The sequence below is a fragment of the Lissotriton vulgaris genome, chromosome 4_1 (genome assembly GCF_964263255.1).
Source record: "Lissotriton vulgaris chromosome 4_1, aLisVul1.2, whole genome shotgun sequence".
Taxonomy (NCBI): Eukaryota; Metazoa; Chordata; class Amphibia; order Caudata; family Salamandridae; genus Lissotriton; species Lissotriton vulgaris.
In genome coordinates, this window is record NC_141691.1 from 1,604,510,436 (window position 1) to 1,604,528,938 (window position 18,503).

The following is an 18,503-nucleotide window of genomic DNA, read 5'->3' on the forward strand; positions in this document are numbered from 1 at the left end:
GTATCGTACAGTGTGCCTCAAAATGCTTGTTAACAAGTTGATAATGTCATGAAAATAACATACCGACTATATTGATCTTAAAGGGAAATACACGTTGCTGATAATTTGCCTAAAAGGTTTTACCATCGCAACTTGGAGACTTCCTCTTCTTAACACTTCAGAGCAGGTAGCATGTAAATAGAGAGGTTGAGTCCCCCAGATTTTCACTGCACGTGGTGTGTGATAGAAGTCTCCCTGAGCTCTGCTAATTTTTTTCTTCAAGAAGGATATTGAAAGCTTCTCTATAATGTCTGACAGAAAAGGCCTTTTCCATCCCTTCAAGAGCTGAAGAAAGAAAAGGGTACTTGTGGGTGACCCACATAAGGATTGCCTTTACTGCTTCCACCCCCAGCACAAAGTAAGACTGCAAGATTTGTTGCACTTTCTCCTCAAAAACGCTGAAAGACATGGAGGGGAGACTGCTCTTGTGGATTCAGTAAGCCAAAACATCTTCTGAGGAAGACAGTGATACTTCTTCTAGGCCTCGCAAGAGAGCTAGGTCCCATGAAGGGACTTCTGAGGAAAGCAGGAAATCCCTGAAGATTTCTTATCAGGCTAAGGACTCTAAGAACAAGTATTTGTAATGCAATTGGTCTTGTTTTTGTGACCTTATATGTATTTAGCTATGCAGCACATTAACCTGGATGTTGAAACATCTACTGTTCTTTAACATGGTGGAAAGTAAGCACGAAACTGCTTAGACACACTAGATATGGGAATGCATGGAGAGAAATATTGCCTTTCAGCGGGAAATGGTACAGTCCAAAGCTCTGCAATAGTGACATTACATTACCATCTCTTGGCATTTGTTCTTAAGATTACAATTTTACCTTTCAAGCCATCAGCCCAGTAGGAGCCTAGTGGAGTACATTCTAGCTACGTCTTAATATTTTTCAGGAGGTCTACTTCTACGTTCCCAGGTCAGGAAACACAACCGTTCCATCTCAATCCCGATTACCCTCGTTTTGCGCCATCATTCCGTCTTCCTCCTTCTCTAACCCCAAGAGTCCCTGTCTCCTTAATTCCACCGTCTGTGAGACACATCTCCCCCCTGTATTTATTCCATTGTCCCCACTTGTGAGCCCATTTGCCTGGACATCCTCTCCCTTTATATACTGTTTTTTCAGCAAACATGGCATGGTCCATATCATTCGCCCAATCTCTCAATTGTGGTATGGTGCACCCCATTTCTGAGCAATGTTCCGTTTCGCTATACTCCACCCCATAGTGGCCCATGATTGTTCAGCTTGTGTGAGATCAGTCGCCTCCCAGATATTAAGGAAACATAGTGTGGGAGTTGGATGTATAAGTTTGCCACAAGCCCTAGTTAATTGTCTGGTAATGTCCGTCCAGTACTGTTGTATATGGGGACAACCCCACAGGATATTCATGAATGTACCAGTCTGGTTACAGTGTCGGAGGCAGAGTGCATCAGGTCTCCTACCCAACCGCAATAGCAGTGTGGCGTCAAAATATACTCGGTAGAGAATTTTAAGTTGGACCAAGCGAAGTCGCATCGGGATGGTTACTTCTCGGGGTGAGGCCAGTGCCTCAATCCAGTCTTCATCGGCCATTTCTCCTAGGTCAACCTCCCAACTCGCCCGCAATTTCAACATTGGATAGGTCCTATTATTGATGAACTTCTTATATGTGAGGGAGAAGGCCTTGCGATCTATAGGATCCAGCAAGAGCATGTCCTCAAGAGGTGAGGAGTCTGAAATGGGGGGGTATCTTTAGGGAGGGCAGAGTCAATGGCATGACTGATCTGAAGATACCAGAAACTTTCCGACTGTGCTAGCTGATATTTAGTTTGCAGATCCTTAAATGGCACTTTCTTGCCCTTAACCCATATATCTCCCACCGTGGAGATCTCTATCGTATCCCATTTATCAAACCCCGCATAGGCACTGAGTCACCCAAGAATGTCTGGCTCCCATAGAGGGGTAGCTTTCGTTAGGCACTCCAGCCAACCCATCCACTGCTGCACCCCATGCCACAAGTCCACTGTACACGCCGTGGGACCGGTCAGGCGCAGCTTCCTATGGTTGGTATATAATGCCCTGTTATAGCCCCCCTTCCCCATCAGCCAATGGTCGGTGCGGAAGCTGGGATCATCATGTTGCCAGAACACCCACTGGTTGACGGCAGTGAGTTGCGACGCCTGATAGTAGAGGCGCATATCTGGCGACCCAATACCCCCATCATACCACAGAGCTCTGTTTTTAATATAAAATCAGGGCCTTAGGTGGTCATATCACTGAAAATACAAGATTTAAAAAAAATATTCTCCAGTATTGAATCTTTCATAGATTCACATGCTTGTATCTTCCCCGTTGTCATGGTGGGAATCTCGCGGTAACAGAATGACCAAAGCAGTACCATAGAGAAGAAAAACTGCATAGAAAACCCCATAGGGATTGAACTATTTGGTAATCAGACCTCCTTATTGTTTGGTTAAAAACTCAGCCAATCAGCAGAAAGCCCTGACATCACACTCCCCAGCAGAACTCTCCTACCTCAGATTTCCAACCGCCTTCGTGTGAGAAAGGAGACTCCCTGAGCTCTGCTCTGTTTGTTCCTGTGTGAACTTTTGACCTTTCCAACTGCTGAATTCTATTCTGGATTAAGGTATTGTGATTCATCTTGTACCTTATAATGGCTGAAAGCTCTAAAAAGAGTCTATTCAGGCCTTGCAGATCCTGTGGAAAAGCTAGGCTCTTTTCAGAAGATCCACATAAGGACTGCTTACATTGCCTTCATCCCAAACATATAGCAAAGGACTGCAAACACTGCAGAACCATTTCTGCTAAAACATTGAGGGATCGAGAGGCACGTCTTCTGTTGTGGCTTCAGAAGAAGAAGGCCACCTCAGATTCTGAATCAGAGGAGGAATCCACTAGCCAATCTTCCAAAAAGAGGAAATCTTCCACTTCAGAAGAATCTGTGGATCCAAAAAAGCTCAAAACCAAGGGAAAAGTGACATCTTCTCTTCCCCAAACTCCTCTGAAGAAATCCTCAAGGGAGAGTCTTCTGCTCCGCCAACCACAACTGCGGTGTCTTTATCTGTAACTTCTGTAAAGACGTAGACGACACTGTCGACGACAACATCGTCGACGACTACTGCAGCGTCGACAGGTACCAAGTCTACGCTGTCGATAACGAAGACTCCGTCGACAGGAACGGCTAATTCTCAGTCGACGAAACCATCGACGATGACCTAGTCGACGACACTGTGGACAACGACACCATCGACGGCAATCCCGATCGTCGACGATGTCGACGATCATACAAATCCCGACGACGAGAGCCTCGTCGACGGAGGCTCAGTAGACGAAGGCCTTTAAATCTCCGAAGTCGAAGACTTTGATTTCTATCCGATCTTTTCACTCGTCGACGGGCCCGTCGACGGTAAGGAAGTTTTCTGAGTTCACAGCATGGACGAAGATATTTCTGCTACCTCCATCAAACTTACTAGAAATGCAGGACTCGACGATGAAGAATCTTCAGGGGTAGCGTATAGTCCCTCCCAGCTGCAGATCAAGAGTCAGGACACGATGAGGAGGAAGTATACTCCTTTAAAGATACTACTCAGACCAAGTCTATGAGGTCTGAATCATTTCAGGAACCTCATGACTAAGAGGAGGAAGAGGAACAACAGGCTGAAGGAAGGGAAGAATCTAGATCAATGCCTATTTCACTAGTAACGGATTTACGCCATATGATTAATGATTACTACCGTCGCTTCCCTGAGGCTAATGCCCCTACTCCGACCGCTCCAGCGGCTCAGACTCAAGCACCAGCGGCACAGTCTACACCTGCAGTGCAAAAAATGTGTTTCCTGCCAATAGTCCCAATCAGAAATCACTTTTCTGAGAGTGATGGAGATGATCAGCCACAGGAAGGTGAACTTCTTCAAGATGCCCCGGTAGGAGTAGAATGGGATAAGTAAGTTTTGCCAACAACTCCTTCACCATCACCTTCCCCAGCGTATTCGCCTCCTCAAGACATTGGAGGATTCCACGATATTATCGAAAAGGCTCCTAAAAGATTCAACCTAAACATGTTGGTTCAAGAAACAGAATGTTTCTTATATGATTTTAAAGAGGACTCAAGAAAATCAACCAGATCGATCCCAATAATACAGCATATATGGGATTAGGGTCTTAAAATTCTGAAGACACCAGCTTCAGTGGCACCGTCGGTTCCAAGGATTGAGAAAAAATATTGAGCGCCAGAACCTTCTCCTGCGTGTTTGATAGGAAACCCTCGACCGTAATCGGTGGTGATGCAGGCAGCGCAGAGAAACTCTAAAAACCCTGTCTCTACATCTATGGCTCCGCCGGATAAAGAAGGAAGAAGAATGGATGGAGCGGGAAAGAGGTTCGCAATAATGGCAGCCTCTACCATCAAGGCGACAAATGCTATGGCCCTCCTGAGCCGTTATAACAGGCAGATGTGGTCAGATATAGCACCACTTTTGGCTCACCTGCTAGACGATAAAAAAGAAGCAGCAGTAGCTATTCTACAGGATGGAACAAAAGTGGCCTCGGAATCCATCGATATCACCATGGATATATCTTCGATGGCTTTTCGCCAAATGGCAGGAGCGGTGGCACTTAGACTGCAAGGTTGGCTGAAAGCTAACTCTTTTAGGCCCGAAGTACAGGCCAAGATAGTGGACATGCCCTTTGATGGGGAAAATCTTTTTGGAAAACACATAGACGACGCACTCCATATGATTAAGTCCGATACGGACATGGCATGGGTGCTGGGGTCCCTTCAGCAAGGAAAATTTCAATCCTTTCGGAGAAGAGGAACTAGAAGGCAATTTGGTCAAAGATCATCGTACCAGTCGAACAGGTACCAGCCTTACAACCAACAAAATTACCAGCAATATCCTTCCAATCAACAATATCGATCCTCAAACACCTCTTTTCACCAGCAGTCCAGAGGTAAAACCACGGCTAGAGGCAGAGCACAGCAATCTAATAGACGACAATGACTTAACCAGGGCGCCCTCCACCTGGTTTATACCCGACAACGACCATTATCTGTCTCTCTTCTCGAAGCATTGGATTTCAATAACATCAGACAAATGGGTATTGGATGTAATACACAGAGGCCATACCCTAGAGTTTGTTCAAATACCACCAAATCACCCCCCAGTTTTCAAACATCAGGAACATCTCTCAGCACTAAACGCGGACGTTCTATCGCTTATTCAGAAGGGGGCTATAGAGGAAGTTCCTTTTCGGCAGAGAGGAAAAGGATTTTACTCGCATTTCTTTCTGATAAAGAAAAAACAGACTTCAAAATGAAGACAGGTATTGGACCTAAGCGATCTGAACCAGTACATCAAGAAAATTCCCTTCCGTATGCTTTCACTGCAGGAGATTCTCTTGCTCCTAAGACAAAAAGATTTCATGGCATCTTATGAATGCCTATTTCCATATCCCGATTCATCTAAAACACAGAAAGTATCGGCGTTTTGTAGTGGAGGGACGCCACTTTCAGTTCAAGGTGTTGCCCTTAAGTCTAAAATCGACCCAAAGGGTCTTTACAAAATGCATGGCTCCAGTCGCAGCTCACCTAAGACTGCAGGGGCATCAAATGTTCCCCTACCTGGACGACTGACTTATAAAGGGTCCATCTTACAGAAAAGTCCAGATCTCCTTAAGATGCTGCGTGGATCTCTTTCAACGCCTGGGTCTGCGTCTTAATCTAAAAAAAAAAATCATCAATAGTGCCTTCTCAATCGCTTCAATTTCAAGGGGCCTTGCTCTGCACAAAGGAAGCGAAAGCATATCCGTCGGAGGAGCGGATTCGGAAACTCTTAAGTCTGGCCTCACCTACAGTAAAAAAAACTACACTTCAGTGAGAATATACAAATCCTTGTTGGGAATGATGTCTTCCTGCATCCCACTGGTTCCAAACTGCCGTCTACAAATGAGGCCTTTACAGGAACTCCTCGACGAACAGTGGATTCAATCTCCGGGGTCATTCGAGGATCGGATCACCATATCTCCTCAAATGAGGAAGGCTCTGTCATGGTGGAAGCTACAAGAAAACCTAGTACAAGGCCTGACTTTCGAACCCCAACATCACAGTTATGTAATGACATCAGACGCTTCGCTGCAAGATTGGGGGTCGCATCTTCAGGAACTAGAAATCCAGGGTCACTGGTCCGAGCAGGAAGCACAATTACACATCAACATGCTGGAACTGAAAGCGGTATTCCTGGGTCTAAAGGCTTTCCTTCCCAGGATATGCAGCTCTACGGTGATGATAAAAACAGACAGTACAACAACAATGTTCTATCTCTTGAAACAGGGAGGGACAAGATCCAAACCACTCTCGTCACAGGCTCCAAAAATTTGGAGATGGCTAGTACGTCACAACATCTCCATTCAGGTTTAACACATCCAGGCAATACACAACACAAGGGCAGATGTCCTGAGCAGAACAGCCAGTGTGTCCCACGAGTGGGAAATAGACCATGCACAGCTACAAAGAGTATTTCTATATGCTTCTACAAAGAGGCACCGATTGCACATTTTTGAAGCAAAGTAAAAGGCTCGCACAGGTGACCACCTTCTCCCCCCATAAGACACCATTAGCAATAAAGTATAAAAGACACCAGTGCAGGGTTAGACACAGACTAGTTGCTGAATGGATGAATTCAGACTGCTGAAATGATGACAACATAAGGTATGCAGGAAAGCTATGAATCATTTACAGCTGAATAGCAAAGACTAGATACATCTGGTAGAAAATAGACCCAATTGGTATTGGAATTGTGTTGAAAAAATGATTGAGGGCTTCTTAACCTAACCGGTGTATTATGTTCAGAGTACCTTATAATAAATAAAAATCATTCTGATACACTTGCTAAATAGTCAATTACTACATAATGAAAGAACATATAATTTATCTCGTGTGTGTACTGATCTGGGGTACCGGGCTGAGGCTCCCTTTGATCATCACCTGCAGGTAAGAAATTCTCGCACAGGTTTGTTTGACTCATAACACTCACTCCTCATCCAATGGAGGACTCCTACTGTTCTCCTTTTCTTTGAAATGGACACATTACTCTTTGGGGCGAAGTAAATCTACTGAATGTAAACCATTATATTGAGGTGAACACAAGATAACCGGATCACTGAATGGAATTCACACCGGTAGGATGGAAAGAGTTTCATAAAATATTTTCATGTGAATTAAACATTTGTCTGCAGAAATTATGCAATAAGTTGCTGAATGATGACAGCTATCTTCTCTTATTTAGGAAATAGGTGCCCTTCTAAACATACGTTATTGGGACTAACGTGGAAGGTACTAGGTTTGGGTTTTCTCAAAACAATGTTACTTTAACTACTGGGAGGCATTTTCAAAAGGACTCTTAACCGAGTCTCAATTTACTCTTGGGTTTTTAGCTTTCCTTTTATAAACTTGCCTCTCCTCCTCTGTTACCTTGGATTCTCTTTACCTTGGGGCTGAACACTTGCACTTTGCTTGTTTTGAAAGGACTCCCTAATTTAGGTAGTGCTATTTCTTAAACTTTAAAACTCCATTTTCACAGGAGGTTATTTCCTTCAATAGAGGCTTAAGCTCTGTTTCAGTTCTTTCCCAAGTCCGTCCACACTGTATTTTTGCGTGGTGGGACGTATATTGTTCCAGTACCGCTCACTGGATCTCTGGGGAGATTCATTATTTTTGAAACATGCATATAGAATATGCCAATTTTGATATTGATGTAATTACCAGGGAAATCATGTCTGTGGCCGGTTTAAATTTTACATTAATTAAGGCATTTTCTGAAACTCCCTACTGGCAGCCTAATCTAACACAGAATCCTGCTCTAATTACTCTCACTATCCAAGAGACTGAGTCAGTGCGTGCTTCAGATGTGTCAGGAGGCTGGTTGCTTGATAATTTAGGAACTTCTTGTCATAACCTCTCTTATCTGTTGGAATAGTCAACCACTCATTTCCCCCCTGACTCCAAGCATTTTGAGGACCTTCTTTACACAAAAAATTTAGATTTCCTCTTCTTAACAGAAACCTGGCTGCCTGATGGTTTGTCTCATGAATTGGCGGCATCCATTCCAGATAGTTTAAAATTATTTAGTAAACAGCTTACCTTGAATCAGTGAGGGCTTAACTGTGATTTTTCCTGAGGAATTTAGTAGTTCAATAGTGGCTACTCACATAATGGATACAGTGAAGTACTTAGTTTGTAGACATGCACCCTCAGCTAATTACTCTATTAATTTTCTGTTTCTTTACCATCCACCTGTGAGAAAGTGCCATCTTTCTTGCATGGCAACCCCCTACTTTTTGGTGAATCGCTGATGTACTTTGACTGAGAGTGCCCTGGGTTCCTGCCAATCAGGTACCCAGGGCCTGTGTTCCTTCCCTAAAACTGTGTTGAAACCTAAACCTAATTGGCATCTCTGGCCACAGGTCAGCCCCGGGTAAATGGTACCCTAGGTACCCAGGGCACTGTGACCAGAGTAGACCCCTAAGGGCTGCAGCACTTACTGTGCCACCCTTAGGGGCCCTGTACCCTGACACACACACACACTGCCTTTGCAGACTGAGTGTCCTGGTGCAGAAATAAACAAAAAGTCGACATGGCACACATCCATGTGAGCCATGCCCACAAACACACTGCCCTGGCATACCCCAGTCACCCCTCTAGCTGGGTGCACTATGCCAGTGGTGTGGGCACAGGTGCATGAGCCCTGTGCTCCTACAGTACCCAGGGCCATTCCTGGGCACTGTAAGTGCAGTGATGCCATTAAGAGTATTTGGTGCTGGGAGGTTGTCATTACGAACTCCACAGCACCATAATGGCAACACTGAAGACTGGCAAGTTTGATATCAAACTTCTCAGCACATTAAACCCACACTGATGCCAGTGTCAGATTTAATGCCAAATGAACTACAGATGGCATCTTGGAGATGCCTCTTGAAATCTAACCAACTCCCAGTGTCCCGACTGCTTGGCTACCGAGGCTGCCACCACCAGACAGGTTTCTGGACCTATGGGTTGAGAGCTTGGCGCTCTCGAGGGCTGGAAGCAATGCACATCCTGGGATGAGGTGCCAAGCCTCCTCCCCCAGGATGGGCAGGGGAAGCTTCAAAGGCATGCCATGCCGCCTTTCGTGAGCTTCCCCAGTCCAATTGCTGTACTCAGGAACTGCCCCCCACCGGTTCTGCCCCCAACTCCAAGTGAGGAAAGGGGTGTGCCAGCCTATGCCAACTCCACTCCTAAGGTGGGAGAGGCGAGGTGAAACAACTCCGGGCTCCCGCCATCTTGAGGACTGGGAGCCTTACCCAATAAGAGATAGGCCCCTGCCCCCGTCCCACAGGAATGGAGCAGGATAGGGGGTGTACTCACCCCAGGACAGGGACCCATTGGTCCCTGCCCTTGCCCTACCTGTAACGCCCCTAAATTTTGTATTTAGGGGCACCATGAACCTTCCTTCCTCAGATCCTGATTTTGCAACAAGAAGACCTGCTGTGCAACTGCTAACAAGAGGACGACACCAACTGACTTGGCCCATGCCCTATCTGCCTGTTGATCCTTAAACCTGCTCCTGCTAAAACCCCGGCGTCTCCTGCGGACAGCAACCTCGAAAACCCCGGAGGACCTGCCTGCCTTGCTCATCTATAGACTGGGACTCCCATGAGCAGTAGTTCTGCTCAAACAGCAACTACCCCTAGTGCCAGCCAGGAACCGCGAATCCAGCACACTCTGAGCCCGCCGAGCCCGGCCTGTGCCTGAGTGGACAAAGACCCCGAGGACGTCCCCCCAGCGACTGTGCCGCCGGAATCCAGTGCCCAAAGGCTCTCCTCGATGATCCGGACGACGCCTGCAGCCTCACAACAAGGGACTCCTCCAACCGTGACCAGCTGAGGGTAAGATTTCCCGACGCCCAAAGACACCCCTGCACCCGGCACCCCACGGCCCCCTGTGCCCAACTCCTGGGTGTCTACCTATCCTCCAAGATCCCAACTTACCTCTCGAAGTGGTGGTCCCACCTGAAGAATCTCCGTCCCAGAGCCTGCAGCCTTTGTTCAACTTCCAAGTCTCCCACTGAATAACATTGAGCGCCCGATGGCTCAAAAGCACCCTGCACCCAGCCGCCCGAGTGCCCCTGGGAGTGCAACCTTTGTCCTAATCTACTTTCCCATTTGCCCTGAGCAAGTGACCAGGAGCCCAGCTCCCACAGCCACGTGGCCTGCTTGCCAGCAGCCACCAACCAAAGCCCCCATGCTGCCCACAGGCTAACATTGGGCCTAACTCTCTCTGCACCCGGCTGCCCCTGTGCCGCTGAGGGGGTAACAACTGTACCTACCTGACACTGGTAGACCCCTGAGTCTATGCCCAGAATCATCACTCTGCCAGTCGAGTACTTACCCAAAAAACGATAACTCACTTTTCTTCCATAGGGTAACATTGACTGGTTTCACTTGGAAATTCTTTTAAGTAGGGTAACATTGACTGGTTTCACTTGGAAATTCTTCTAAGTGTGGAGTTTTGAAACTTTAAAATATTCATCTAAAATCAACCGAACAAAGAATTCCGAATAACTCACCTGTTATCAGGAGAGATCCCAGTGCTGTATCTTTCAGCCCAGCACTGAACATGAAAAGTAATTATAACCGTGATTTACTATTAAATCAATTTTCCTCCATAGGAATCCATTGTCTGGTTTTCACCAGAAAATCTTCTAAGTCTCCAATTTCTAAACTTACAAATATTCCTTTAAAAATCGCCTGTATGACTTAAACGCATTCTTTGAATTGTTTACAGGAGATACGTCCAGTGCTGGATCCAGGATCCAACACCGAGTAAGAAAAAGTAACAATAACATTACTTACCTGCTAAGTGAATTTCCTCCCATAGGATAACATTGGTGATTCTATGAGAAAAAGTGTCAACTTTTAAAATGCAATAATATTCCTTAAAAATCACAACTGTAACCAAAACGCTTTTACTCAATTGTTTACAGGAGATGTCCCAGGAGTGAATCTATGATCCAGTCCTGTGGTTACAAATGTAATCCATAAAGCAATTAATTGCATTTAACTAGAAATTCCCATTGAGCTCAAGGTCACATTGTGTTTTAAATTGTGTTGCCTATTGCAACAACTGTAACTATTGTATTCAAAAGACAACTGCCTATTTGAAAAGTATTTAACTTAAGTAACTCATTCGAAGAAAGTATACTTTGATACCTATTGTTGGTTCTAAAATAAAACTATACATTATTTATACAACCAATTGGCCTAGAGTTCTGTTCTTGAGAGTGTGAGACCATTTGCTGACTTAGTATGTACAACAAATGCTTTTCACTGTCCTCTGATACTGCCTTACTGCTCGACCAAGCTACCACTTTAGAGAGTAACGTTATATCTAACTTTAGCCTCTGCCATACCTCTGGGGACTCTGTGCACACTGTACCTTACTTTGGTCCAGTATATACAGAGCCACTTTCTTACACCACCTAACCAGGAAAACAATTCTATTTCAGAGTTGCTTGATGCACTAGGTATGTCTTGTATACAAATTATTATTGTAATCATCCTGGGTGAGTTTAATATTAATGTTGACAATGTAAGGGAATTAAAAGTACAACAAATTAGTTACTCCCTTAGCTACTTTTGCATGCACCCCATTATTCAATCATCAACAGATGTTAAGGGTCATATACTGGGCCAAGCATGGACGGTGGATTTATCAATCTTGACAGACTTTTCTCGACCATCCATCTCTATTACCATATTAGATGGTGAAAGAACAAACCTATCTCGGGGATCAGCCGTACAATCCATTTTAAAGGAGCAAATTCCATTACATTAAAGAAATCAGCTGAAACAAAGCAAAATTGAAAATGGTTCTCAAAACTACTGCATGCATTGAGGGTAGCTTGGTAGATTTTTCTTGTCAACAAATAATCCTGTTAGTATCCCCAATGGTGCACTGTTATTAATTAAGTTCCTAATTTGAGCAATTTTGTTAATACATGTGGCACTGTTGCCCGTATTCTTGTGTGGTGCCTCCGAATTATCATTCATCACTCTCTCCTCACAATTTTCTGGGTTCCCTTACCCTCACCACAACTAGGTAGATCATTCAGATTGCCCTTTGCTGTGTTTTAATTCTATTTCTTTTGTTATTTCCTCTTCCTGAAGTCTTTTCCCTCTACTGGCTTCATCAGACTCGTTCCCATTAGTCTTGATTCTTCACTGTATTACTAACTGTTTTAGCTAACCCTCAATAGAATTTTTACTCTCTAAATAAACTTTTAGCCACCTATTACTACTAAGAAAATACTACTTGTCCTACAACGGTCTCAAAATATATTACTTGCCTTGAATTGGCAATATAATGTAAAATCAATGGTGTCTACAAATTGTATTTCCCAATAATATCAGTTTCTTAATTTCAGATGTTGCAATCTCAGAACACCAGCACTGTAATCTCTCCAATGGCTTGTAAGAAATGAAGTCCAAACAGTGCATTCTCAAATCTCTCAGTGACCTTTTGCCAGGATATCTTGCTCAATAGGTTGCTTATTGCCAGTCTTCAAAGAAGCAAACTTGACTCTGCAGACCACAGGGCCATGCACGTAGAATGCTTTAGCACTTCAACTAAGACTTGAACATGACTCCCTAAAATTCAGACCAAGCTTAAAAACTCAACTCTTAGTGAAGGCCTGTGGATAGATTATTCCTACTGTGGCCTCTGATTGTTAACACTTGCTCTACAGGTCAGATGAGCAGTTATTTTATCTTGGGTCAAATTGGAATACTTCATGGCAGTCCACTACAAAATGTTCAAGCTCATTAATCTACACGAGACAGACAAAACACATATTCTATCCTTCCACTGATCAAATGATGGTCTTCTATTATCTTTTGATTATTAATTACTATCAATTTTCTTTTAATTCCCCACCTCAATCATTCTGAGACTAACTTACAATGGTATGCCCTTGCTTATCTCTTTAATACACATTGCAAAAAGAGAAATACTTTCAGAACTTTGAAGTTGTTTAGTCATTGCTTTCCTCCCAAGGTTCATTTATTCAGCCCACCTATTCTTGCTTACCTAATCTCACTTCATTTTTTCTTCTTTTCTTGCCACCATATTCGAAATCGTCCTATTGGTGTCTACTGACCTATGTTTACTTCCAGTGACATAGCATGAGTGCAATGGGCCCCAAAGCAAGCATGGATATTGGGCCCCATCTCTTGATTTGGAAGTAAAATAAAACAGCCACCAATTGGGAAGCAGGTGCCCTTCAATCCTCTGAGGCTGGGTCCCACTATACCTTCTGCACCACTGACTACACCTGTTAACTCTCAACTTACAATTGGTATCTCACAGCCAATTTCTATGTTTTCCTAATACACTCACAGAGCCCAGTTCTACCAATGCCAACCCCAGGTACTCTATTAAACAATCCCAGTCTTCATCTATCCTGGTTACGACATCACTGCTAGCATCTCATCATTCCACAGTTTATCAGAACACCATAGTCTAACTAGCTTCAGTGTTATTCCCATGAATCGCTCTAGTAACCCCTGCTCCTTTTTCTTCACCCTATTCCATTAACTAACTTTGCCTTTTCTGTGCTCGCCTGCCTTTCATAACCTCACACCAATTGCCTTTTCACACAAATGTTACCAAACATGAGCAATTCCTCCCTTTTCTTCACAGAAAAGGTTTTAGTAAGAGTAAGACCTTGAAATGAAAACTATGCAAATAGGAGCTTTATCTCACACTGTCAAGGAAGTTATAGGCATACTATACCTGCTGCGCTTGAAGTCTGTGCTGAAGTTGAAGCCTCAGCTGATTCGGTTGGTTCTGCACAATGCCAGTAGGCCGCAGACCGGGTCTAGGCTGCATCCGTAACATTGCATAACTAGGCCGCTGTCCCATGGGGTGAAAGTTTGGGTCCTGCATGGCCGTGTAACTGGGCTGGCCAATTTGAGCTTGAGATGAATATGCCTGATTAAATACTTGTGCCTTCTGGTCCATGATCATGTTGGATTCCTGACTTGAGAAGCTTTCTTGTTCTACTGCTTGACTCTATATGGTCAGAAAACAGAACATTTACATTTACAACCAAAACTGACAGAACCAGTGCACAAGAACATCAATGTTGCAATTCTTGAATAAATGCCAAAACACATACTCTACTATGGCTTCATTTAGAAATGTAAAATACTTAACCCATTGAAAACAACTGCAAACTATTGACATGAAATTTAAACTAACAAGTTAGATGTGTAACATGTGTATCTTTGTTTAGTGTCCATAATTACTTTATAAAAGTCAGCCATTACGATAAACGCATTTATGGTCACATATCAGGCAAAAACACAAAACAGCCAACTAATTGGGGTGCAATTAAGTTCACACAGTTAATTTTACATTACCACGTTAACATAAAACAAACATTAAGGTTTGACATTTATACGTCTAAAGATTTACATCCCTTGTTCCCTCTGAGTGATTTTTTAAAACAATTTCACTGAAGTAGGGGCCACATTACGAATGCCACGTAGCTTAGCCCGGTAACATCACTTCCCGCATTAATCTAGATCTACTGATACTAGGACATAGGTAACATAATGGCACAGGGATTACCATACGTTACATGGGAGACCATGAGAAATTAGGAATTACCCAGGGTGGGAAAGAAATTAGTTACTTACCTGTACTGGGCTGGAAATCCCCAGTAACTTTAAATAGCAGTAAGCAGTGTTAAAATGGTCATGGTCCCCAACAACAGTATTTGTTTAATAGTACATTCACCTCAAACAATCCAAACTTCAGTCAAAGGTGGAAATGCTGAGCTCTCTCACCTCCCCAAAAGGGTCACTATAGCTCAGGATTTCCTTGAAAAGAGTGAATATATATTATATATATATATATATATATATGTATGTGTATACACACACACACACACACACACACACACACACACACACACACACCCACACCCACACACACACCCACACCCACACCCACACCCACACCCACACCCACACCGACCAGTGATTTTATGACCAGGGAAAGGTAGGATCACCCATGAATATATGAAAGATACCAACGCTGAATGTAAGTAATTGGGTTATTAGTTGAGGAGTGTAAGTACCTAACTCGTAATATTCACAATCCTTGTCAAGGTGATCCATGAAATTTACTAAATAAACATGATTTCAATACCATGGTAGCTTCGGCACAGAGCAGACAGGTATAACTGCAGTACTAAAACTAATGAAATTAAAATGCAAAACAAAAATCCCAAAATGAATTAAAAAAAAAGAGTATATTTCAATAAACAAAATGACACAAAAAATCCAACAAGGGAAATGGAGAAATTATTTTTTAAAGTTTAAAGTAGAACTAGCACAGCACCAAGAAGCACAACGTGCCAGTGATGGTCACTGGCAGTCCAGGACCTAGCTGCAATTTGACACTGACCGTGATGAAGTGCGGGATAGATTCGCCATCCAGCTAAATCCAGCTAAGTGCTGGTCATTTTATCTTCTGAATATAGATGTGTAAGTCTCAATCCACCATAGGAGTAAAATTCTAAAGTCCCACACGGCCTGAGGGGGGAATCACTTAGAGACTCATAGGATTGAAAGGCAGTCCAGGTGTCTCTGATAAGTTGGGCTGTTGTATGAAAGTCCTCTTTTGGCATCCTTTGCAACTTAGTCTGTTCCTGTCCCAGTGCATGATGGGAACAGGGCAAACCAAACTACCAAGCCAATTCTTACACTGGGAAGGAAACAAGCTTCCGGGGACCGGTTTCTGGCATTTCAGCCGTCGTCGGCCCGGCTTGCTTGAATCCTGATGGTGCAATGAGCAAGGGACTCACATCTGAGTATACCCTTCCACGCTTAGGGTGGACAAAATATTTAACAACAAGAGGTGGTGATGGACAGAGTTTCTGAATTAAGCAGAATACTCTCACCCAGTCAAGAGATCAGGGCTAGATCCAATACCGTTTTTTTGCTCACTGCACCATCCCAGTTCAGAACCTGGCTATATGCAAATTAGTCTGTTCCTGTCCCAGTGCATGATGGGAACAGGGCAAACCAAACTACCAAGCCAATTCTTACACTGGGAAGGAAACAAGCTTCCGGGGACCAGTTTCTGGCATTTCAGCCGTCACTGCACCATCGGGATTCAAGCAAGCCGGGCCGACGACGGCTGAAATGCCAGAAACCGGTCCCCGGAAGCTTGTCTCCTTTCCGGTGAAGAATTGGCTTGGTAGTTTGGTCTGCCCTGTTCCCATAATGCACTGGGCCAGGGACTGACTGATTTGCATATAGCCAGGTTCTGAGCTGGGATGGTGCAGTGAGCTAAATAACGGTGATGGATCAAGCCCTGATCTTTGGACTGGGTAAGAGTGGTCTGCTTAATTCAGACACTCTGTTCATCACCACCCCCTTTTCTGAAACGTTTTTGGCCACTATAGGTGTGGCAGGGTATACTCGGACATGAATTCCTTGCTCACTGCACCATCAGGATTCAAGCAAGCCGGGCCGACGACGGCTGAAATGACAGAAACCGGTCCCCGGAAGCTTGTCTCCTTTCCGGTGAAGAATTGGCTTGGTTATTTGGTCTGCCCTGTTCCCATGATGCACTGGGCCAGGGACAGACTGATTTGCATATAGCCAGGTTCTGAGCTGGGATGGTGCAGTGAGCTAAATAACGGTGATGGATCAAGTCCTGATCTTTGGACTGAGTAAGAGTGGTCTGCTTAATTCAGACACTCTGTTCATCACCACCCCCCTTTTCTGAATCACCTGTATACACACACACATCCAGCCAATCTGAACCTTTGTAACCCTTTGTTCTTACCACTTCCAATACAATAAAAGCTTCAAAGAACATCATTGCTCAGAATAACTAGTAGGTGCAGGCGAATACACACGTATATCTCGCCTGGTGAAGTATTTCCTTCAGCAGTGCCACTGTAATAGCTCCACCATTGTCCTTTGTCGGACCTCCTCTTTCTAGTCCAACCTTCCAATATCCACCACACAAATTCCCCTCCCTGTGGCTCAGATCCCCAAAACATTTCCTATAAAAAGATATGCCTGCTAACTTCCATGCTATTGCTACTGGGTGATTGTGTTTTCTCTAACATTGTCATTACGAATTGCAGCACATCCTTTTGTCGCTGCCCTATGCCCACTGCGTTACTCTTCCATCTTTTTGCTCCACTCTGCATCACTCCATCCATGCCTGCTTGCATGCTGATACCACCAGTGACCCTTCTGCAAAACGTCTCCCTCTCAATTTCCTAGTTCCCACAGCTTGGCCAGTATTTCTCTGCACAACATTCTGCCCCTTGCTCCAAGCCATGAAACCTCGAGCAATGAGATAGAGCATCCACTATTATATTCTCTAAACGTTCTATGTACCATGCTCAGAACAAAATATTTAGCCAAAGTCATCTCAACACCAGTTCTCTTAGTAGCCGTTAAACCCATCTGTTGAATGCTGTCATCCTGTTGATCGGGCTCATGACAGCCTGGTCATCAGTCATGAACACCGATCTCTTGTTGGCCAACTCTCTTCCTCAAAGCTCCAATACCAATAGTACAAGAAAAAAGTCCAAAAATGCAATGCTGTGGTTTTGCACTCTTCATCATTTGGCCACCTCTCTGCATACTATTTTCCACTCCAGTACAATGCAAAATATTGTGCCTGATGAATCAACAAAAATCCTGACATCCCACTCAGATAGGATAGTCGCATTGATGGCCCATCGAAAATCTGTTGCAGGAATTGAAATGGCTCCTCCATCCACCCGTGATCAGTGCTCTGTAGTGGGGTTTGGAAGCCCACTTCATAGATCCGACCAATCGTCAAAAAGAAAACCTTCCTGACGCAACTCCCCTACTAGCAAAATTCAGGCATCCCAAAACTTGTGCTGCCTTCCTCAAGCCGCTTTTCCCCTTTTGCCAACACCTCCTTCAACAGGCAAAGAATAATTCCTAGCTTGTCCCACGGTAATCTGGAGACTATGGCTACCAAGTCCAGGTCAATCCCCAAGATTGTACAGGTTGAAGCAGGACCCTGAGTCTATTGTGTCAGTTTGACTCCCAACTTGCTGTCCATATGCATTACTGCTATCAGCTTACCACAATCTCCACTGCTCTCTGCCCTCCCCACAAAGAAAATGTTTTCCATATAATGGCTAACTTGCCACCCATTCCAGGAAGGTACTGAAGCGCTGGAATGATGCATAAGCCACCCAAAGACCAGAGGGACATTGCCTTGTCAACTAAATATTGGCCCCTAAACTGAATTCCAAGCAAAGAGAAGTCTGAACTGGCAAAAGCCGGAAAGCAGATTGGATGTTGGTCTTTCCCATTTCCGCTCCCTTCCCACAGTTCCACACTATTCTCACCTCCTTGTCA

General features: G+C 44.3%; 1 protein-coding gene across 3 annotated transcripts in view; it reads right to left on the minus strand.

Moving 5' to 3' along the window:
• Window positions 1-18,503, minus strand: part of NCOA2 (nuclear receptor coactivator 2) — a 768,019-nt gene that overhangs the window by 164,871 nt on the left and 584,645 nt on the right. For all 3 annotated transcript variants that reach the window (XM_086965858.1, XM_086965859.1, XM_086965857.1), the window contains exon 16: window positions 13,867-14,145. In XM_086965858.1, the coding sequence (XP_086821984.1) occupies window positions 13,867-14,145 (279 nt within the window). The remainder of the gene's footprint in view (window positions 1-13,866; window positions 14,146-18,503) is intronic.